The sequence below is a fragment of the Chanos chanos genome, chromosome 1 (assembly GCF_902362185.1).
Source record: "Chanos chanos chromosome 1, fChaCha1.1, whole genome shotgun sequence".
Classification (NCBI taxonomy): Eukaryota; Metazoa; Chordata; class Actinopteri; order Gonorynchiformes; family Chanidae; genus Chanos; species Chanos chanos.
In genome coordinates this window covers 19,138,534-19,163,732 of record NC_044495.1, presented here as the reverse complement: position 1 = coordinate 19,163,732, position 25,199 = coordinate 19,138,534, and the positions used below count along the sequence as shown (strand labels likewise).

The window sequence follows — 25,199 nt, the reverse complement described above, 5'->3', positions numbered from 1 at the left end:
AAATGAGTAACTTTAAGTTAGAGGGCATATATAACCAGAACAACAACAACATCAGCACACACACACACACACACACACACACACATATCCACACACTTTTTTGAACCTCTCATTTCTGAGAAACAGCTTTCAGTGTGGTGACAGAAAAACCTGCTGTCTCACTGGCCCTCTCATTAACATTCTTCAGCTGGCACTGTTACAGAGGCTGACACCACCAATCATTATATCATTACATCACGTCAACAAGTTGCATGCACAAGAAAAAAAAAAATGACAAGGCTAAATGTCTCCCAATCAACAGGTATCCCTGCTTGGTGCAGAGAGTGGAGACACGGCAGGGACCGGTGTGGTTTTTGTCATAATCACAGCCGCTTAGGGTTGAAATGAGTCTGTGATTGCTCTCAGAGTGGCTCTTACTTAAACCTCTCAGTCACCGAGAGCTTTGTCAATGACATATCCACCTTAAACCGTTTATACATACTAAATAAGCTAACTACTAACTCTATCCCAATGTGGATCACTAAGGGAAGTCCCTTTTGCTGAAAACTAAGAAACACGTTAATATCCTGTCGCACATCTGTCTGAAAAGATTCATGTAATTCTGTGCAATTTTTCCCACCACTGTGGCACACTGCAGGCACAGTAAGTGCTGCACAGTTACGAAAGAAAGCCGCTTAACAATTCTCTAGACTCTGGGGGAATGGCGTTCTGGACATTTTTTGTTCCTTTGTGGTAAATGGGCCTTGAAATGGTCCCCAACAGTCAGGTAAAGGGCAATGCGTGACCTGTCAGGGGTTTTTATCATCCAAGCTTCTGCCACAGTTACAGCTGCCCGCCCGCAGACAGGCAGGGCTCTACGGACACAGATAATAGAAGTGTAAATATTGCTTACAGGAAAATGGAGAGAGGAGAGGACAACCCTGGCAAGCTTTCATATGGCAATGCGCAGTTCTCCACTATAAAGCTAATGTGGAGGCAAAGACCATAGCTGGTACCAGCAAAGGCTTCCAGTACTCCAACTCTACAAAGAGAGAGGGAGAGCTATGACAGTAGAGAGGGGGGGGGGAGACTTGAGGATAAAAAGACAGAACTATTTGGGGAAACGCAAGAGGAAGAAAGTCACACAGAACAGGGAATACTGCTTCTGAAGAGAGAGGGAAGGACCATATCAGATCAGGGCAAAAAAGGGAGGAGAGGACCTGAGATAAGACGTCTGGGAAAGATTGATGGAGAGATGAGAGAGAGAGAGATAAATTGAGAGAAAGAGAGGGAGAGGGATGCGAGGGGTGGGGTATGTGAGGTCTTGAAGTTTCTGCATAGTGAAACTGGCTTGAGGTGAAGAGCAGCAGGCATAAGACAGGTTGTTACCTGACAGCTTAACACAAACCCTGCCAACAAGTACACCAAGAACAGATGTAAATAACACGGATAAAAATATCAGGGTGAAGAAAATGAATCAAAGTGGGTGCTAAGAGGACTGGGAAGCAGCACAGGCAGTTTACTAAGGCTGAGAAAGGAAACCTAAATTAAACACTCCATAGTATACAGACAGTATACATTTACCATTGTTTAGAGACTGAAAGAGCGTTATTCCAATGCACAAGAAAGTGAAATTTGCCTAACCCAAAAGTAAAATAAGGTGCAAAAGAAGTAAAATAAAATAAAATAAAATAGAAGGCCATAATTCAAAACAGCCCAAAATAACAAGTGGTTTAATGAACATATTATATCTAATTTTAATTAAGAGGTGCATTTTAGCATAACAGCATTATTTAAATTTAACTGAAATGAGCCTATAACCACTAGGCAGGTCATCAAAGAAAAAAAAAAAGGGGGCGAAACAAGCCAAGAGCTTTCATACATAATGTTGCTGTAGTATTGCCATAAATAACATCCATAGAACATCACTTTAAAATGAACCTCGTATTGGGGAGGCGTATGTGCCAGGACCCAGTTATGTGCCAGACTTTCCATTTGCTGTCCACTCTCCCTCAGGCTGTCTCCGCAGGGTGCAACGGTAATGGCAGAAACAGCTAAAGGCAAAACTCACCAATCACAACCTGTTCTTACGTCTATTTTCTTCCCTGCTGGAGCAAAATCTCTACATGCCACAGACAGAACCACTGCAGTACTTAAGAGGCAATGCACCAATCAATTTCAAGGCTTGCGTCAATGCATGCATTGGTGACTGGAATAACTTTCCAAGTACAAATATTCCTCATAAATGAAACATTAGAAATATTTTTAAAGGAAGCAGTCTCTCATGTAACTGCAAGTGTGTGTGTGTGTGTGTGTGTTTGAGGAAATCCTAAATAATGCTTAATGAGAGAGAGAGATTGTGTATTTTACCACAAAGACAGGCTTCCAAAAGTGCATGCATTGCATGCAATCAGTAAATCAATAACCATCAGTTAACAATCTATTTACAGTAATGCCATGACAAAAACACATAGGACAACATACCACATACAAAAGCAACAAGTAAGAGCAGGAGGGGCAAAAGTAATGATCAACTGTACAGCAGACTCGGGGCAAGGACAGTTCTCTTTACAAAGAGTAAATAGGTAAAGAAAATCTTTACAACAACCCACAGGCCAGGAGAGAATTCAGAGATAAGACAAAAAGAATGTCAAACCTTTACGACAAGGACTACAGCAGTCACAACTTGTACAAGGCGCATGCTTGTCAGAGCCTTTAATATCTGTACCGGCAAATCAAAAAACAGAAAATCAAAACATTCTGCAGGCACGGTGGACCTAAATGACTTATGTGTGAAGGAGGCAGCCAGGGAAGGAGGAAGGAGTGCTATGCAGAATATTAATGGAACGGAATGTGAAAAGCCTGAACCTCAGAGTGCACTGAAATCGTTTAAGTGGCATGCTTTCAGTCACCTAAGAGATGGTTAGAGTCTGGGCCTAGATTAATGCCCTGTCTAGTGTTTCCTTGTTTTTGTTCCGTGTAGCATTACAGGAAGATAGGGGAATCCACCTGTTCCATACATGCACACATGTACACTTAGACCCACCCACACACAATGTCACGCAAAATGTCTGTTGTCAACCACGCCACACTTAGCCCATTTCCCCTAAACTGAAAAGTAGTTTCAAGCCACTGTGCCACACCGAGCACCTAAAAACTGATATCCTAACACTACAGCTCATTAATAACACAGCTTGTAGGCAGGCTGAGTGCTTCTGAGAGAGCATTGGAGTGGTGTGCGTGTAATATGGCAGTATGCGTTAGGTTTGAGATAAATGAGTACTGTAAAGGCCCTCTGGTGAGATGTATGGTGCCTTAACAGTGATAAAAATCACAGTTCTTTTTTTTCTGTCCATGCTGAAAGTAAAAGAGGCTAGGGATTGCCCCAACATGTATTTGTTTGTTCCAGCTTCATTTTAAAATGATGATAGTGGGACCAGATATTGGTGTGTAGAGGAGGGGCGGTCAGGTATCTCCAGAATCCAAAGCCAAGTGTTTAATTCAGTCTTGTTGGGAAGTTTTACTGAGATTAATCACTTAGAGCTCACCAAATATATTCTGTGCCAGAACTGCATTGTACTGCAAATGCATACACACACACACACACACACACACACACACAGAGACAGACACACAGACAGACACACGCACACAGACAGACACACGCACACAGACACACACACACACACACATACGCGCGCACACACACGCGCGCACACACACACACACCCTATTTTCACAGAAGTTCAGAGCATTGTTGGTGTTTGAATGCAGTCCAGGTGTCTGGGTCAATCAAGCGAGTTGTGGGTAGTGGTTCCACTTTAGCAGACAGGGTCTCTGCATAATCAACGCCTTCATAAATCCCATTTAATACTTGAGTGCGGACAGGGGTGTGGAGAGCAGCACGCACCCAGCCAAAGCAATTATCTTTGTGCCACCGCTTTTCCATCAAATTGAATTAGCAAAATAATGAGGTGGAATTGGAAATATATAATGACTGTCAGCACTTTGCTCTCTCAACTCATTTCTATGACTTAAGCCCTCAAATTAGTGGCAATTGTTAAAACAGAGACATATTTAGATTTTGTTGAACTAAGTCTTTATTTTGGAGGGCAAACCCTGATAGAAACGTCATTATCTCTGGCTCTCATATGTCTACAACAGGTAGGTATCAGTAGAGATTTTCTGAGAGCCTTAATGATGTACCTAAAGAACAAGTTCAGAGAACGATCTAAACTGTTCCTTTCTACTACATGTAAGTCACACACAGTAGATATGGTTACCAGGTAGAAGGAGGAGAAAATGTTATAATGAGGAACAATAATGGCAAAAACACCCCTGAGAGTGAACATCAGAGACCCTTTACACCAAGGGTGACTCATCAATTTCTAACCTTTCAGCATTAATGCTCCACACTCCAAGGCTAATAAGTAGGGAGTCAAATCCTAAGGCTGCTAACGGCAGGTTGGTGTCAGAGGTGCTGTTTTAGAGGATTTTGCAAATGGCTAAGATCGAGCCACTCTCCCATTAGTTCCCCCCACCAAACTCCTCGGGCAAGAGAAAATGGAAAGGAGAATCTTGGCTATTAATGAAAGCTAATTATCCAAGATAGTTAGTCAACAGAGCATCTGTCAGCTTAACAAATGCATTTACAACGTGTATGAAGGTCACATAACAATGGGAGAAAATGCTAATGGTTTTCAACTGACCAATGACTTCGTTTCAACACAGGCTCCCATGTTGTTAGCCTGTGTCATATTTCTTATTAGTCAGACCTTGTTGATCTGCAAAATAGTAATAAAAAAAACTTCATTCACATTTTGTGTCAGACTTCAAACACTGGCTGTCTTACCAGCTTGACTTTGAAGCGGGATAAACAAAGACTAATTATAGCACCTGTTGACGGACATGAAACAACAGCAAAATGATATTAAAAAATTAGGCAAATATTTCATCAGATGCTGGATGCTGTGAGTAATGTAGAGACTGAGTAGTGAAGGAGTCAGCATTGTAGGATTTGCAAAATTAATACAAGCAGGGACCATCAGGATGCCGTGTGCTACACATATTACCTTGTATTTGGCAGGGCCCCGTGTGGACCTAATCTCGCTACCTGACTCTGACCACAATTCCCCAGCTCTGCCAATATTAAGGGTGATTCATTAGGATTTGTTGTTTGTTAGTCAAACTCAAGGTAACATTTCTGAGTCTGGTGAAAATATGTCAAGCACAGAATAGGAGAGCACTCCATAGATGGAATGACCCTTGATTAGTGAATCACTCATTCCCTGATGACCTTACAAGACCATGTGACACGGTATAGCACAGTGAATTCTGACATAGCTCCCAGTCACAAAGATCGAAATAAAGGGAACCACTCAAGCAAGTGGGCCTGAATTCGCATAGGACTGTCACTAGTAATTACAGATTCTTTTAAGTCAGTGAGCCACCGAGAGATAATAAAGACGGAAGCGGACTGAACATGAATTGATTTTGATGCCATGGGCTCCTCTGGGGTAATGTGATGTTCTCGAAGGCTTGATACAGAGGAGGAGGAGGAGGAGGGAAAAGGGGTGGTTCCTGGAGGGGGGGAGGGGGTGGATAAGGAAGGAAAGGGAATGGAAGGGAAAGGGAATGGTGGCTCTGGCACAGCAGAGAGAGCCAGAGAGAGAAGCATTACAGAATGGACAAGAATGCACTTTTAACTGCCTTAAATACAGAAGCACAAGAGTTCAAGCTGTGTTTGTGAGGATGTGGTCCACTTAAAAGCCATGGTTGCTGCAGGCTTTTACCACAGGGAATTGAGCTGTTCTGTGACAAAGCAGTGAAGTAACAAGGTCAATGGACAGAATAAAGCATGCATTACATCAACATCGCTCCTATTAAGGACTCATCACCATAACTGAGATTTCTAAAAGTATTCTGAACAGAATTACTGAGCATGTGAGAACAGCCACCGTGTATAATACATTGTTTGTATCCATTATGAAATGCGTGATATAATTTTCATGACTACTTTCTGATACTCTGTATCAGTCACGGTTTGGGCTGCATTGTGTGAGCATTTTGTCAACAGTCATGTCAGTTATGGTGAGTATTTACCTTGGCAGTGAGCTTCCTTAATACAACAGCTCTCTGTCAAGAGGCCTCTTCATTAATGTAGTGCAATGTAGTGTTCATTAACAAAATTTGATCAAGCTATTAAATCAAACCAGGCATTGTATTATATATGGCATTTGTGATGTGCTTATACCCTTGGTGCCCTTTAGAAACCACCTTTTTTAGTATTTCAAACAATTTCCACTTCATTTGTAATGGCCAGCTGCCTGTGTAATCATCATCTGACCCCTGTACCAATCCTAAAAACTGAGGACTAGTATGTTTGTCCTTGGATACACGCATAGACCACCATGACTTCCTTTCACCTGCCAGTTTACAAGTATCACTGAGAACATGTGCGTGCCCACACTATTGCCGTAGACTAGCCTGCAACTCCACAGTACCCAGTACATATGACCCTCACAGAATATGGCCAGTTGTGCTCTTTGTAATGCTTGACCCAGCAGATAATAACACTGAGATTCAAACTCAGCAAATTAAAAATCATATCACTGTAAAAAAGCCTCTAATTTTAATCCCACGTCATGACATCTTTTAAAATTCCCACTTCCCAGCATGATTGCCTGTATAATTCCAAATTTCTATGGCAATATCCTGCATAATTCCCATTCCCTATCATAATCCTCAGTATTACATTCCGCTCTCTGAGTGTAGATCAGCCAATGACGGACTGACAGTTTATGGAGTAGGGCTGGGTTTAATTGAATCTGTGGAGAATGCAATCTCCTGTGATGCAAAGTAAACAAGGAAAGATCTGATCAATGAGAAATGCATCCCTGTCACATTGTCACTGTGCCTACTGCTCCAGGCACAATGAATTCTGCTTGACTCAAAGCTGGCTGAGGGCTGTTTCTTGGAGACCTGAAAAATAGGATATGGAAAACAACATGCTTCAAGTCAGAGAATCACAGAATTTCAAAATTGTCTAAAGACCATTCCAACATCCATCCCTAACAGGCTCTGTGATGATTCACTGGACAACCCCTACTAGTAACATCTGGTCCACACTCAGTTTTGACATTTTATAAAGTGTGACAGGACTAACATAGGGAGATCAGTTGATGAATTCTGATCCTCGACTTCTCTGTTAAGGGCAGATGGTGATGTTCACTTAACACAGGGAAGTGATGCATGGATGTTATTTTCACCCCTGCCAAGCACTGAAAACAGGTGACTGGGCATGATTAGGTTAAAAGGAAAGGGCTGTCCTTGACTTTGACAAATCTAAGCATGACTGGCCAAGCATTACACAACATGACGAGTGAGTTGCAGCCAAAAAATCAATGGAGGTTGAGTAATGAACGACCATTTGTCCAAAAAGTACTCCTTGCAAAATTCAGCTTCCCCAAGGGCAATGAGGAGCTGTGCTATGATCTGGATAAGATGTTCTGTGTGGTCAGCAGGAAAACGTCCTCACACAATCCTAATTATAATTAATGGGAAGAATTCATATAAATCAAATTCATCTGGGGCAGTTAGCTTCAGTGTGGAGATCAGGAATTAGCTTCCTTTTCTTCACCTTTATTATCATCCTGACAAAGGTACTTATTATAAACTTCTTTTCAGGTTTTCTGTTCTCATCCACTAAAAGCACCAGGCTTAAACTGCATATCAGTATTCATTAATGCCTTAAGATATACTATAGATATTTTGTACATAAGTTTCCCACTGCAAACTGGACCTCAAATGTCAAAGCAATAGCCAATGGAATACATGAGTTAATACAGAGCTAGATGTTGCCATCTTCAAAATGGGCAGAAACACAAACTTTAGTTTTGGACACTAAACTTGGATAGTGACGATATCTTAGAGCCATCACAGGTACTAGTGCAAAATTTTAGTTCTGGTTAATGTAACATATTACTTTATAAAATTCAGAGCTTAAACAAAAGCCTCCAAATTCTTGCAGCATTCAAGGAAGAGGACTAGCCCACGTAAAAGCACCACGTGTCCAAAGGGAAAAGTTCCACTCAAGACGTGCCACCAGCACGAGAGCATCAAAAGCTACTCTAAGTACCCCACATAACTACAGATACAGATATTCAAACAACTACTCTAAGTACCCCACATAACTACAGATACAGATATTCAAACAACTACTGTAAGATTGCTGAAATCTCCCTGAGTGGTTGGAAAGATCTGACAGTGACTGTGATACGAGACGACAGTGTGGAGCAGTACTTCCCTGCACTCCGGCAGAATGACAGTAAGGGTAGGTACATGTGTGGGCTGTGAGTGTGTGTTTACCCAACTTCATGTAGACAGGAAACCCATGTGAGGGGTGCTCAGTAAGTAGCAGCTGCAGCCAATGTGTGACTCCTAGTGGAATGCTCCAGCATTGTCTCTGTGTGTAGCTCACTACGCGGAGAGAGGAAGTGATTGATTCTGAGCAACTCCCTTCGGTAATGACAGGCAATTAATCTCCCTCATCACAGCTGCTGGTAGGCAAAGGCATGCCCAGGACAACTAAAGAGAGAGGGTTTTTACAGTTGAGGGCTAAGACACTGAAGCAAAAATGTCACCACCACTGGTATCATCACTATCTCCACCTGTATATGGGGGGAGCATTTTTGCGCCCAAAACAAGGTGCAAAGTCACTCGACTCAATTGTTGTGTCAACTGAAAACGATACTGACAATTCTGCAATTATCATAAGAGGCTGCAGTCTGCTCCTACTGTGTGTAGTGAGGAGAAATCGTTGATCTGGAGTGGAGGACACAGCAGGGGGAGTGACTGATGGGAGGGGCAGGATGCATGATGTTGGGGAGGCAAACACCCAGAAATACAGACACCATCCATCACAAGTGCTTGATGAAGACAGCAGGGCCAGCCTTATTCCCACGCCTCGCCCATATGCGTGTCGCACAGCAGTCTATTCAGCTCAGTCTGCTAACAGCCTCACACCTGCTCACAGATCATGAGCACTACGGAATGCTGCAAAGCACTTAGGAGGGTAACCCGGTTTGAAAAGTTACCAGTTTGAAACTGCTGATATGTGAAGTTTAAGAGACGTTGCAGAGGATAAAAATGCGGTAAAGTATTAGTCCAGGCAATGATTTAATAACGCTACGCAATCTGCTAATCAGAATACGACTCACATACGCTTCTTTCAACAGATGCTTTGACGGTATTGACATATTTGAAAATAAGAAAAAAAAAATCTAATATGTATCACTTTATCTCTTTGACAAACTCATACATTTTGGCATGTGGAACACAATTGAAAACCAAGCAGGTACTCTCCATCCCAATAAGACTTCTCTTTTTTTTCTGGTTGGCATGTAATTCCTTCTGTATAAGATGCGAAGTGTGACACCACTCAAGTTTTCATTCAGCTGGGAAATACAATAATGGGCTAGCAGGGCAAGCAAATCAATTACATATATTCATGGTGAAAACATAAATTGCTTTATTAAAAAGCAAATGTTCCCAAGTAAAGTACTTGGGTATAATTACTTCATGGTGAATGAGCACCTCTCCACTGGCTTCATTGACTTTGACATCTTCTACTGCCAGCACTTGTCACAACGCAGTCTTGAAGTCTTATTAGTATATTATTTTATTAAGATACTCTACTGCTGCTGATTTTGTAGAAGACGTTTCCAATCAGCATTCGGAAATACAATCATATCCTTAGATTCTTCTGTAAATGTGAATTTGTCGCTAAAAGTTTCAGCTTTTCGGTGAAAAAGTACCTATTAAAAAACAGACACAACTCTTAAAGTCAAGGTCACACAAATGGCAAATAAAGCAAGACACATTGCGTTCAGAGCAGGAACAGATGTGTTTCTCTCCTTTTGTGAAGCTGAGTCTGCTCATTTTTACAGTGCTGTTGTTCATTAAGTGTTATACTTAATGTCTCCATTACTAAATAGGAAACTTATACGTCTTACTTTGAGACAATAGAAATTAGGTATTTTACAAAGCTCAAAAAGCCATGTAATGCTTCAGCCAAGACAATCAGAATGCAACTGGTTCTATCAGGTTTCTATCAGTCAATATAAAAACAACAGCACAAAATACATTCCTCCAGTCTCCAAGAAATAGTGAAAGAAGTCTCCATATCCTCAAGAATTTCAAATGGATTATGGGTGTTCTAGATTTACAAAGAGACCCACTGATTTATTACATGGTTCATTCATATGGAAGTTAGATTCACAATCAACAAAATAGGTATAGATATAGGTACACTCAGATCACTGACATAATCTTGTTCTAGCATTGATATACCCTGCATGATCTCTCTTTCTCTTTCTCTCTTGCTCTCGCTCTCTCTCATTCAAACACACACACACACACACACACACACTCTTCTAGTCCATGTCTGAATGTACCCTCTCCATCATGCCACCATGATGCAGTGGAGCTTCTAATTCCAATCGCTTGCAATCACACGCTGGACTAAGCTGCACATCTCATCTCGTAACCCAGTACTCTCTAATTTATAGGGCCTGGCCGTACTCTACTCCCACAACCAAGGGAAAAGCATGGAGTGAAAAAAAAAAAAAAAAAAAAAAAAAAAAAACACTCTGAGGCCTGAGAAGGCAGGAGTCATTTTGTGATCTCAGTCACTTCTTAGATCCCCAAAGTCACGACGAAAACAACCTCTAATAGCACCACTTGAGCAAAGACACATTGCTTTCTGGCGTCTGGGAAGAGCCAAGGGTCCCTCATCCTGTTCCCTCTATGTGCATCCATAAACTATTGTCCCATTCAGCTACTTTTAACAAATAATAGCATGTTGAATTGAAGGACTGAAAGTACAGCTCTCCTACCAGACAAAAACAAGTCTGTATTATTTCTCCAGGCAATTCTTCAACCTGGTAAAGGCACCTGTGCACAATGGTTCATACACAAAACACAAAACAGGATACATGCTAAGACAAATATATTAACCCATCTTTTTTCAAATATATACAAGGGGTTTCCCCAGGACATGTGATCTAACACTAGGCAGAAGACAGACATTATATTAACATACATTAAAATAACATCTTTAAAATGCTTTTCTTTGAAGTGCACCACCGTTAGCCTAACATTGTTGGTGAAAATGTCCCTACTGGCTTGTCATAAAGAAAGATCACACATTTTCAGTTAAGGGAACCACTTCATGAGCATGCAGATAAAAGTAAAGAAACTCCAACACAGCAGGAGGGAGTGGAACTGTATTAAATGGGTCCTATGCGATACCCCGTACCTCTTTCATGGAAAGGAAAACAGCAGTGTTCCTGCCCATTTTTCTTCAAAGCTCATTTCACTAATGAAGTCTGGGTTGATTAAAAAGGGTTGAGGAAAATAATAGCTTGCTCCTGTATCATTGTACAATGGATAGACTTAACGCTTAACAGTGACTGGTGACAAGAATGGTAACTCATCGCATTGTGTGTAAATAGAAAGTCAATGGCGCTTGTGACATACTCTTTTCCAGCATCTACCACATATGAACTAATTTCAGATGGAAAACCATTCACAATGTAGAAGATATATATATATATATATATATATATATATATATATATATATATATATATAAAAAAGAGAGATTTGTGGTGGAAAAACATGCACATCTGCAACTCATATCTGGATAAAATAATCGTAGTGCTTTAGACTCTTGTAAGCAGTAAAAGGATGAACTGGCTTGCTGATATATGGTGAGAGAGTAATGATCTAGAAAGGGTATGTAAAAAAATTAAAATTCAAACAGATATTTAGCATATCATATTCTCTTGCTGCAGTCCCTTGTGTGAAGATGTCTTCAGAGAGGACCAAACCTGTGAGATTCCAGCCCTAACACCCTCCCTGAGCATTGACTTGTTTATGCCAAGTCAATGGACTTAGTGCTGGAGCTAAGGTCACTGGTCTGGGACCAGTAGCATGGGCACATTAAATATTAGGGAGCGGTCTCCAAACACAAATATCGAGGAATTACTGCTGGTGGCAAGACTACAAAAAGCCTGCGGTTCAAACAAACTGAGTTGTGATTACAAATGGATAAGTGTAAAATATAACCTAGGTAAGGGAGCTGGCAGATATATCAGGCCAAGATATTGCTCTGGTCTACCTGCAGGGAGGACCTCTCCTCTGCTTCTTCACTTGGGAGGGGAAAGTCCTTTGAGCAAGGATAAAAAGCTTTCACCTTCACACCTATTACATTGGCCGTCAGGTCACAGTCATTTTCTTTCTGTCTCATTAACAATGTCAGTGTCTCCTATTCCACTGTCTTTTGCTCTCTCTGTGAAAGTCACTGCTTAATGTGTGGGCAATTAAAAAATGTCAGCAATGTGCTGGTTATCCTTGAGAGTATGGGCCTTGAATGTGATGATACTCTGTTAGTAGGTTAGTACTGCTGCTTGATGGTTAAGCAGTGTGCATAGAATGAGAGAAGACAGCAAAATTACCATTGACATGCACTCTGAAAGAACTGGTATTACCTGGAAGAGGACATTTATTCATTCTGAATGAAAAAAATACCAAACACAAGGGAAAATCCTTGTTCATTTTACCATTCGAAGTGCTAATATGAATGTCATATTAGGCATAATTAACTGAAACCAAGAACTACCACATACATTTGTTAATTATATCACACAGAAGTCTGATAAACATCTGTATAAATACCAAAATAGAGGAGGTGCCTGCACAGATTAGAGAATGCTGCAGATATCACCACAGAACATAATCTACAGGTGCCTACAAATAATTGCAAAACCATATGTGAAAAATAGGACAACCACACAATACCCATTTTGCAGTCAGACAACCTGACTGGACAAAGGTCCTTTCACCACTGGCCATAAAATGAGAGTGGGCTAAAAAGGGATTCAGGGATTCCCTCGTTATTTGATCGAACAATAATCAGGGTCATTCAGAAGTATACAACACATACACCTAAATAACCCTATATCTGAACTATGGCAACGTTCTTTGAGATTCCAAAGTGCATTATGTGCACAATAAGTCACAGCAGCGTACACTCGTCAGCCTGCCCAACAACAAAGCCATATTGTGCTTATGTCATTTTATATGTGCTTATAGAGTGCTGCTCTATAAAAATATTTTACAGGAGAAAATAAATATTTTATTGTCTAAATGTTAGTGCATCAATTGGGTCTCAAGCTTAAGCTGCGCTTGAAGAAAAGTTGCTTAAATCTGCTCCTCCTTCGTATGGAATAATGCCTGATTAATATTAATTCTGCTCACTCCTATGGAGTTTCTCTTACCCTAAATAAACAACAACGTATTTAAGTCCTGAAATTTGAATAGAGTTTGCCTCTGGCAGGAGCACAATGAGAAATGAGTCTTGACTGAGATTAACATAAGTAATTTTTTGTTTGTTTTTTTTTGTTTGTTTGTTTTTCTTTGGAAAGACGTCTACAGAAATAACGGTGAACGGATGTTCTGCCACAGAGCAGAATGCACACTTCCCCGCAGAAATATAACCCATGGAAGCAAAGCACTAATAAGATCAGATTTGATGGATTGCACTGATAGAGATATGTGATGAACTGAGTGGGGGGGGGGGAATTTGAAACAGCGAAAGCTTCAAAAGAGGAGTGAGATAGAGGGCAAAATCAGCATGAGAGAGGGAGAGGTATAGAGATGAAGGGAGAGTCTCTGTAAAACACTTCAGCCCACTGTGAGACCACTACAAAAAAAAGAGGACCAATTACAGCTTAAAGGGCTCAACGGAAGCCACAGTCACAGGAAAAACATTTTTTTTCCCACTGACTGCCGAGTCAGAGACAGAACACAAACGCCACCCTTCACTTCACAGGCCAAAGAACTAATAATGTGCCACGTCCTGACTATCTCAGAGATTTATCAAAAACGCTTTCTAACAGAATAATCAGTGTCCTGTTTTAGATGATGAACCACTGTCTGTGGGAGGACCAACCCTCTTTGCAATGAGAGTTTAGGCTAAGACAACCCTCAGGTGCTCAGGAGTAACAATGGCTTATAGTAGGGGCATCAGGCTTTATTATCATCTACCAGCTCATTGGAACTCATTAAAACTCCATCCTGCTCCCTATCCCCTGCAACCAGAGTTCAGACAGTTGTTGGTGTGTGACAGCCATACACTACTAACATTCATTTGGGGAAGGATTACAATCGTCTACTGAAAGATTTTGAAGGATGTGAGCATGCAGCTCATGGTAAGGGTAATACTTGCTCTTCTAAAGCGGAGGTGGTTATTCTTTTGGTGGTGGCAATCACTAAGACTGGCACATAATTACAGACCAGAACAACTGGTTTTTTTTTTTTTTTTGTTTTGTTTTTTTTGTTCTGCTCAACAGAATTCAATTCACTGAACTGGCGATGCTTCCTTTCAATAAACTCTCTGTGGTTTCCTAAAAACAAAGAGGTTTCACAAAGCTTGCTCTGACACTGCATATAACAAACAATTTGAACAAAGCAGTTCAGACAACACAGACAAAAGGCACGTCTATTTATTTCCTCGATTAGCATTTATAAACTGCGGTTTAAAATGACTGCTTTGATTTGACAGGTGTTTGGTTTAACTCATTATGAATTTTGTCTGAAGTTTTTATATGCACCTCTACTTTCATTCTGAATATCAAACATATCCTTACCATAATCCTAATATCTGATAGATGGGGAATTACAAATATCAGCACCCTTGTACAAGGAAGGCTTATCAGCACCCTTGGCAAGGGGGGGGGGGGGGGGGGGGGGGGGGGGAATTTGAAACAGCGAAAGCTTCAAAAGAGGAGTGAGATAGAGGGCAAAATCAGCATGAGAGAGGGAGAGGTATAGAGATGAAGGGAGAGTCTCTGTAAAACACTTCAGCCCACTGTGAGACCACTACAAAAAAAAGAGGACCAATTACAGCTTAAAGGGCTCAACGGAAGCCACAGTCACAGGAAAAACATTTTTTTTCCCACTGACTGCCGAGTCAGAGACAGAACACAAACGCCACCCTTCACTTCACAGGCCAAAGAACTAATAATGTGCCACGTCCTGACTATCTCAGAGATTTATCAAAAACGCTTTCTAACAGAATAATCAGTGTCCTGTTTTAGATCCTGTGATCAGTGATCCCGTTGTACATCACTCTCAAAGGCATTAGAACGTGAGGAGCAGAAGAGAGGAACCATGTACAGTAGATACATGGGTGAGATTGTGCTAGAACTTAACTTTCAAATTCATTGTTTTTATCATTTGAAACTCAGAAGCTAAGCTGTCTTGTATACACGAGTGAAGGATCTTATTGTGAAATAGCACTCACAGCAAAATTATAACATAGCCAAAAAATGGCAAAATGATTTAATCAATACTTCTCATATCCAAGCCTCAGGGAATCCTCTCTGTTCTGGATTCTCACAGATATGTTCTCAGATTCCCTAAATTGAATATCATCATTCGACAGAGCAGCTGGCACAGTAACAAAGAAGATAAATTGTCAGAGGTTTTTAGTGGCAGCAACAGGACAGAAAATGTGATTGGAGAAGTTAAAATGTCCTCACTTCAATAACTGATATTTTTACTGCTGTTAAGGTCATTACCTCTCTTCCCATCAAATACAAACTTCAGTAGCTGACTCCAAATTCTATTTATTCAGAAACAAAACAGTCAGATGTTTGCTAGGGATGTACGTCCACTGTCTAAATGATGAATACTGATGCACTCGGTAACGGCCCAAACACGACAAATCAGTGCTCGTCAATCAAGTGTGATGCCGATGACTGTGCTGTCAGGAGTAAGGCACTTTCTCCTTTCAAAGCATTTCCTCAGGTCCAGATGATGTGGCTCTACTGTGAACATACAGACAAAAAGAGAAAATAATACCAACGCTGTAAAGGCACTCCACTGTGACATTCTGTATACCAATACACAGAGTAAGGCCAAGGTCGCTGTGAATCAGAGGACATCTTGGTGAAAAGTTGCAGTGATGGAGACACAGCTGCAGAAAATGACTGCTCACCGCTGTACAGCAGCATAAGAGCTCTATGGTGGGGGGTGGGGGGGCTCATCTCATCACTGAAATCCACACTTCCTAGACCTTTATTCTTTAGGCATGGTTGTGCTTTACACAAATAAGTTTATCTGTCACGGAAAAAGAAATGATCAAAATATATCTTCAGTGGCACTGAATAAGGCCATTTAACTTTAAATTAAATTATTTCCATAATGTGGTAATGAGTAATCATGACTTGGTAGTACAAAATGATAAGACAGAAATTCATACACGTTCATGAAATGGTAATGATGAATCAAGAACTTAAGCTATTAGGAATTCTTTCATAGTCTTTTATTTAAGATTTATAGCTGTGGCGCACCTTTGAGCCACATGAGATTTGACGCGGAACAGACCTGAAGTGGACGAATTGATTATTGACTGTTTGATAACAATAGCTGCACTTAAGCACAAGCTCTGATAATAGGCCGGAGCTTTCAAAAAACTTTCAACAAGAAGCATCTTTCTGATAGTACTGAATGTTCGTATAAAGTATTTAAATGTTTATAATATTTTATTGATGAGAGGAAATAAAACTATGATATAGCCTTTTAACTCTAAATGCAATTATTTATTCTCATTTATAAAGTATTTAACAAGTGTATATCTTTTCAATAACACATGCATAAAACAAAGTTTTGACTTATCATCTCTTTGAAATGGCTGGTTTACCTAATCGAGATAATAAAAGGTGATGTGGAGACGGCAGTAAAAATGGTCAGCAACGTCCAGTTATTCACAAATTCGCTCTTCTCACGATTTATAGATAAGGCCTGTTGTGCATTGGGTTGCGATGGTTTGTCATTTTTTAAAAAAGTGGGTCCCCTGAAAAAGTCTGGGAAACACTGATGTAGATCCGTAAAAAAAAAAGAAGTAATCCCTGGAGATATACCAGCTATGTCCCTGATGCCAAATGACGAGTGGGATGAGGTCCCTGCTACTGCTGAACAGATGAACCACTGTCTGTGGGAGGACCAACCCTCTTTGCAATGAGAGTTTAGGCTAAGACAACCCTCAGGTGCTCAGGAGTAACAATGGCTTATAGTAGGGGCATCAGGCTTTATTATCATCTACCAGCTCATTGGAACTCATTAAAACTCCATCCTGCTCCCTATCCCCTGCAACCAGAGTTCAGACAGTTGTTGGTGTGTGACAGCCATACACTACTAACATTCATTTGGGGAAGGATTACAATCGTCTACTGAAAGATTTTGAAGGATGTGAGCATGCAGCTCATGGTAAGGGTAATACTTGCTCTTCTAAAGCGGAGGTGGTTATTCTTTTGGTGGTGGCAATCACTAAGACTGGCACATAATTACAGACCAGAACAACTGGTTTTTTTTTTTTTTTGTTTTGTTTTTTTTGTTCTGCTCAACAGAATTCAATTCACTGAACTGGCGATGCTTCCTTTCAATAAACTCTCTGTGGTTTCCTAAAAACAAAGAGGTTTCACAAAGCTTGCTCTGACACTGCATATAACAAACAATTTGAACAAAGCAGTTCAGACAACACAGACAAAAGGCACGTCTATTTATTTCCTCGATTAGCATTTATAAACTGCGGTTTAAAATGACTGCTTTGATTTGACAGGTGTTTGGTTTAACTCATTATGAATTTTGTCTGAAGTTTTTATATGCACCTCTACTTTCATTCTGAATATCAAACATATCCTTACCATAATCCTAATATCTGATAGATGGGGAATTACAAATATCAGCACCCTTGTACAAGGAAGGCTTAACAAAACTCTTCTAGCCACCCAGAAACATACTGCAGTACACTCCATTTGAACTGGATCTAACTGAAAAACCATCGGAAGTCCCTAAAGAACTTGGCATTTCAATAGCCCACACCAGTGTTCAAAGTTACAGATAATAACGAGACCATCAATTTAAAATTTCCTGATTTTACAAACAGTTGTCAAGAATGTTTAATGATCCTGTCATGGTATGCAATCATTCACTGCATTCACGCAGGCTATGACATTTCATGTTATGCACATTATAAATAGACTGCTAGACATGATTGAACGATCAACACTTCACACGAGTGTTTGTTGGTCCCTTTGGATCTTTGTATTAACTGCTTTCAGAAAACCTAGCTGCCTAAGGACAAGAGCTTAGAGAGGCAAAAAGCCACGTAGAAAAAAATGGCCACAGTGCATCAGGTTTCCATGAATTCTACAGCTGGAAACAAACACTAACTGTGCTAAAAGCAAGCAATGGTTTTATTTTAGGAACCGAAGAGAAAGGGGAAGAATTCATGTAGAGAAATCAAGCATTGAAACTTTACTATCAAGCATTTCATGCACATTTCAAGTTCTCTGATGTAGAAAATTATTGCGCTGAAGAGAGTTCACCTACTCAGCTGAAATCTTCCGGCTCCAAAGACCCCTGGTGATGTGTGAAAAATAAGATCTTTAAATAGGTTTGACACATCCCAAAACCCTACACTTTGTCCCTCAGACAAATGGACAGATTTGAAACATATGCCTCATCTCTTTCACCCTGTTCTGAAATCTTTCCTCTTCAGATTCATCACATACTTTGCCCAGGTCCAGCCTGTCATTCCAGAGAGACGGGTGATCCTTCAAAACCTGTACGCCAACATGGTGAGGCACATCAACAAGTCAACGATGGCCACCAACATCATGTGAGATTTTGATAAATGTACAAGATTGGGCAGACCAAAACCTAACCATGAATAATTTATGAGCTAAGCATAAATGATGCAGAGCGACAGACCCAAGGAGAGGAAGGGGTGGGTGTCTGAAAGGGGGGGGGCAACCAAGAGTGACATTTCCACGGTTTTGGCACAAGTTAATTAGTGGCTGGCAATTCTCACACACTAAACAATGTTGTTTCACCTTAACATTTCCGAAGCAACCCCACCAGGTCTGATTCCAATTATGTTCCTCTTACGCCATCTCCAACATGAAAAAATCCAGCTCCACTGTAGCATGTGAAAATCTGTCACATCTCGTATCTGCTGGGGATCTAAAAATATTCAAAATGCCATTCACTTCCTCTCTTCCTCTGACTCATTTGGACTCCAGCTGGGCCAATTAGGTGTCTAATTTTAAATTTCAGAGCAGATCTCTCACAATCGTATATCAAAGCGAATCGGAGAATAAATGCTTGCGTGTAGCAGGTTGCGGCCATCAGGTGAAATCACAATCATTACTGCTTAATGATGAAAATGTACTCATTCAATTAACACCTTTTCACAGATGAGAGTGTTGTACAGTGGAAAAACGACAACAACAAGACAAAAACTGCTGGATCGTTCGCACAGTTTTGCAAGTATATTTCAAAGGGGTTCTCACTAAAAAACTAACAAAAACAAAGAACAATATAGCACTCCTGCGAATCCATTAATTTGAATCCTATCATGCAAGGAAACACTTTCATTCAAGACAGTGACAGCTTCATCAATATTGTTGAAGGCAATGAGTAAGTACATATTAAGAAATGCTTTGTCTGACTAATAGCCATCTCTGACTGATTCATTAGCCCATCTTCTGCACTGACTGTTCCATCACATTCTCACCATTAAAATCTCATTGCTCTGTGCCCAAACAGCCTCAATATTCAGCTCATGAACAAAAATATACTACATCACCAGCTGGTGTACATTAACAACACGGAAAAAAAATTGGGACTATGCAAAAGCTTCAGTGACAAACAAAACAAAACAAAACATAAAACCCTTAGAAATCCTCCGACTGAAAACACAGCTGAAGCTCAAGCATGTGGCTCTCAGCTAGCTCTGTGTTTGGACAATGCTTCAGCAAGCCATGTGGATTTTGCTAGCATCTGCTTTTGCTCAGTCCAAACCTACACACTTGACACCGCAATCAAGGAACTGAGGAACGTCAATTACAGGAGTGGGAGCTCTTTCTCCTGTCATTATCCTGACAACCTGAGGGCACTGGGATGGAATGTACCAAACTCAGCACAGGTACAACAGCACAGCAGACATGGTGTTAAAGAACACCATGAAGCAGTTTTTGGAACTCTGACTTTCACAAAGAACAAAGAGCTGGGAAGTGTGAGAGCTGAATGCAAACAGCATATTATAGAGTCACTACATAATGGATGAGGGAGAGGTAGCTGGAGCCAGGCTGGGAGCCCGTTTTTAAAAACATAGTGCTACATGCCATCTGAGAGTGCCATGGTCTGTTGAGATCAGGCACAGCATTGGTGAGGGGGAGGGGTGGACAGGACACACTCCTCACCTGTGAGAGATGATATACAGATGATATACTTACACAGACAGGGGAGACAGTGAAACAGAACCTGTGTGACAGCGCAAATAAATGTCTGAGCCCTGCCACAGTCTTTATGACCAACAAGGCATTAAATACACTGAGAATCAATAGGAATAAACACTAACCCAACCAGCCCATCCCTCAGAGAGGTGGCGAGCCCTGCCGGCTAAGAGCGCACACACGCACACACACACATTCACACACCCATAGACCATAAACATACATACACCAAACACATCCCAGTTCCTACCCCCCACCCCCCTCAGCAACCTGATCACCCCTTCCAGGATAACATGATCCATTGATAAGCCTCTCGTTTGTCCCTTGAAGCGGAGCCAGGCTGAACTAGTCTCTAAGCTCATGATCTCTGATAGTAAAACAATAGCAGATATACAAGCTCCGATACCCCTCCCCTCTCTTCTCCTTTAATATCAAGCAGAGGCACTTACTGTGCAGGTGCTCGGAGGCATAATAGTAAACGTCCTCATAGCCCTCATGGTAATCCTCCTCTGGACGGTACTTTTTGCCCTTGCGTCTCCTGGACCTGCGGATCTGCTTGACAAAGTCGAGAAAGCGTTCCATCTCCTGCTGCCGCGTGCAGCCCCTCTGACAGTGAAACAGCGACAGACACACGCACGTTTGTGTGTGTGTGTGTGTGCGTGCGTGCGTGTGTGTGTGTGTGAGAGTGTGTGCGCGCCGGGCTTAACAAAGAGCACTGCTCAGCAAGCTCCGTGAGGCAGACTAAAGTAGGGAGCGGTGTCGGTGGGGAGGGGGAAGCGATAGCTCTCTGCCGTCCAAGGAGGATGGGTCAAATAACAGCTCCTGCCTCCTGCGGACCTGCCGTCACCTAAGAGTGGAATGTGTGAAGCAGAGCCTTAGCCTAGCATTCCCCTTTCATTCTCCAGCTGAGCTACCCATTGTCTGTGTGCCAGAGATAGAGTGAGCATGTCAAAGGGTCCACAGAGAGAAGGAGGAGGGGAAAACACACACATACACACACACACACACATTCACACATACATACACTGAAGCTCTCTCCTCTTTCTCATTCTTGCAGAGTGAGGAGAAACAGAGAGGCAGAGTTCAAAGGAGCTAGCAATCAGGCGAGGAATCCCAGTGCTAGGGATTTTACTACCAGTGCTTAATGCTGCTCTCTCTCTCTCTCTCTCTCACACACACACACACACACACACACACACACAGAGAGAGAGGGTTATCTTGCATGGAAAGATGAGGAATAGAAAAGAGACTGAGGGTCGAACTAGATCCTCTGAAGACTACTGATCACTAAAACAGCACCCAGGACCATCGAGTCATTCCAGAGGTTTGTCCGTAATTTAATTGTTAGACGTGAGTGATAAGTGCTGAGTCACATGGGACTGGACTGAGAGTCAGCGGGAAACAATGAGCCGAGCAAACTATAGCACCTGAGCAATGCTACGGTACGCAAGCCTCTCTGCAGAGCCAGCCCGATCTGCTAACAGCCTTAATAGACAGAGGAGTGGGTGTTAATTAGACTGATTGCCTCTGATGACACCTCCATTTCTATAGTCAGGCAACATGAGGCACAGTCAGAGTTAAAGAGTGGGAGAGAAAGAGAAGAATATAGTGGAGGCAGGGCTACACTGCCTGACAGTTGTGACTCATCTTGTTTGATATCCAAGAGGAATCATTTACACTGAGAAATGAAGCAGTCAGAACACCAACTCAAACTCAATTAAATCAGCACAAAAGAAATGTTTGGCTTTGGCTTGTCACATTTTTACAAACATTTTCTGCTATTTACAGCTCTCATTCCATAAGCATCTCCGTCAACAATTGCTGCCTCTGTAATTTTATGTCGGGATACCAGATGTCTATGGAGGAATGTCCCACATTCGAGGCACAGGTCTACCACACATCACAAGGTAGTACAACCCTCTCAAAAGCAGAATGCTTTCCTGCAAGGACCTGTTTCAAGCTTCCCCTCTTTGTGTGTTTGAGTGTGTGGATTTGTGTGTGAATCTGTGTGCATAAATCCATTTGTATACTATATGTCTTTTGATACATTCCATTACACCTAATTCCCTGCTGGTATTTTGTCTGCCTCTTTGTATGGTGGCCGCAGGGGACTTTCTTTGTTCCCTCTGTGTTACACGCATGTGCACTTGAAAGCAGATTTTAATCCCGCCCCTCTGGAATATTTTCTCCACAAGAGGCTGTCTGCACGAGTGTTGTTAGTCACACAGTAGTTCACCATCACAATTAAATTAAATTGAAATTAAATTGAAATTAAACTGAGCCTTGTGTTTTCATTTCTGACCAGCAGAATGCTGACCATGCAAACGGACCAGCCACCAACTGCAAACCAACAGAAACCCGGAGAAGAGTGGCTTTAACAGATTTTATTGTTCTCCTGTCACTGACCACATTCAGTTAAAATCTGAAATATAAAACTGTAAAGATCAGGGGATGAGGAGAGACGCTTTGGCCATGGGGAGTGACGTTATCTCCTTATCCCTGTGGGGATGCTCTCAAAGTCATGAGAGACTGAGTTGTTTACCCAGTTTGTCTGCCACCTGGAGCAATCAAGAGACATTCAACAGATCTGCTATTGATCTGGAGGGATACAAAAGCAGAGAAGCAATCACACTGGAGGGAGCTGCTTTAATTCGCTGTGTGGCTGTAACTGTGTAATTACACATTGTGTGGCCTCCATTCAGGAGCAATGTTGGATACTGGCTCAAAAGTTTCTGGAACATGTACCAGATTGTCATTGCTTAGCGCTCCATGAAAGTATAGTTATGAGAATGAGAGTGAGAGTTAAAGAGACTAAGAAAGAAAGAAAGAAAAGAAAGTATGGGGGGAGCATATGTGAGGAGCGACCCTTTTTTCAAAGATGCTTGTGTGGAGCAAGTTAATGGCAGTGTCTTTGAACTGCTAAACTTATGACAATATTCCAGGTGAGAATCCTTCTTGATATTTCCCGAAAAGAAAGAAAGAAAAATTGCAGAAAAAAATTTAAACAGTTCAAATAACTGCCAAACTGGCTGGCTGTATATAGCCTGCAGAGTCTAGCAATGACAACTCTGTAAAATCAAAGCAATCATACAGGATCATATTTTCAACCCCGGGCAAAAAGGCATTTAAAGCTGTACACTGAAGTGAAATGACAGAGCAATGGGACAGGACAACAAGTAACAAAACATCATTTGTAATGGGACATAAACATTAGAGCTGAAAAGCGCACAGTACTATAGCTTTCACTAAAAAACAACATTAAGCTCAGTCAGTGAAGTGATCCAAACCACCTCTCTGTTATTAATCTGTAAAGCTTCTTATCATGAAAAGGAAATCATCTGAGAAATACTAAACTGAATAAGCCATCTGTTCACAGTGAATTGGAGAAACTCTCTAAGACATACAAAGAGCACATCACAAACTCACGGTAATTCCGGCAACGCAGTCAAGCAGAGATGCAGTTTATATGGCATCCTATATTCATAATTTGTTTTTCAGCCAATCAATCTACTCTCACCGAAAAAAAGAAAAATGCAATATCTCTCTGCTGTGACCACTGCCATCCAGATATGCGATTTCTCTGTTTTGATAATTCATCGCTAACTCAAGCCTGCAACAGCAATCTTTGGTCTAAGCTGAAAATATGATGCTCTTAGCAGCCTTAACTCTCATTTTCACACACCATCCCCTCATATAATAATATTATCTACACCAATCTGAGCTGAGGCAAACAGCTTTATGAAAGCAAGGGTAGTAATGTTGTAAACTTAAGTCGAAGACCTAAGACAGCGTTATAAGACCAATTCTCACTGATAACTGAACGGGACGTCCATGTAAAACTTCTTTTTTTCCCCCAGAGTGAATGAAGAAGAAAATCTCTAAAAAGTTTCTAATGTGAAAGTATTCAAGTTATTAGACAGCATGAAGTACAACACTGAAGAAAAGTGAGTAATGGTCTCTGCCAGACCTACAGAAGTGCTTTGAAAACCCCAGGGTTTTTATCTAAACACCTGATGTGCAAAACATAAGCCCCTTTCTTGCTCAAATCACAATGAACAAGAAAGATGACAACTCTGATAGCATGCCTCTATGAAAGCTGTGGCAAGCTATGGATCCAGCTCCATCAGCAAGATTAAAGAGGACTGATATGAACCTGCCAATCTAAATTCTGTCAGTTTTACGACAATCTCAACGCACAGTCATTATAAATTCAAGTCATGTTTTCGAAATACATTCTTCCTCTGACCAGAATACTGGAGAACTTTTAAGGTTGATCTTTCAAATGTTCTTCATTGGTTTACACGTTCCAAGACCTTCACAATAACTAGGTCAGCATGGAAGCGGTAAAGAAAGCACTCTTAATCCTAGCCCAAAACACTTTCAAAGCTCTTGTCTTGTGAAAACAACATGGAGCAGCCCATGACAGTCTAACAATGCCTGCTTCTTTTAAGTGAAGTCTTCAGGATATGACTGGAGACCCTCTATCTGTCATGCAGGGTGACTGAAAAACTTTTGTGGGCGGGAAATATTGACAATCCTTTGGCTATTCACAGGGAAATTCTTGCAAAAATAAGGTCAAAGCAAGATGCGTCAAAAGGCTCAACCAATGGCCATGCAGTGGAGGGTTTGTCAGAGAATGTCACCGGAAACTGAGAGAACATCTATATATATAACAGTTTATTACACTGCCATCAAAGGTGCTGAAAAAAAAAAAATAATAAAGGATCTGTGGATTTACAACAGGTACTTCTCACACACCCTCTCCTATTCATTTCACGCCTGACTGGCTTATGCTAGCAAACCGTATGGGCTGTCACATGCTTTCACTCAACCCAAAAATGGACTGAGCAGAAC

General features: G+C 41.2%; 1 protein-coding gene across 1 annotated transcript in view; it reads right to left on the bottom strand.

Moving 5' to 3' along the window:
* The window catches only part of grip1 (glutamate receptor interacting protein 1), a 95,891-nt gene extending 74,964 nt beyond the window's left edge, over positions 1–20,927 (bottom strand). Inside the window, exon 1 of the mRNA XM_030779470.1 lies at positions 20,795–20,927. Coding sequence (XP_030635330.1) covers positions 20,795–20,927 — 133 coding nt within the window. The remainder of the gene's footprint in view (positions 1–20,794) is intronic.
* Between the last annotated feature and the right edge of the window lie 4,272 nt (positions 20,928–25,199).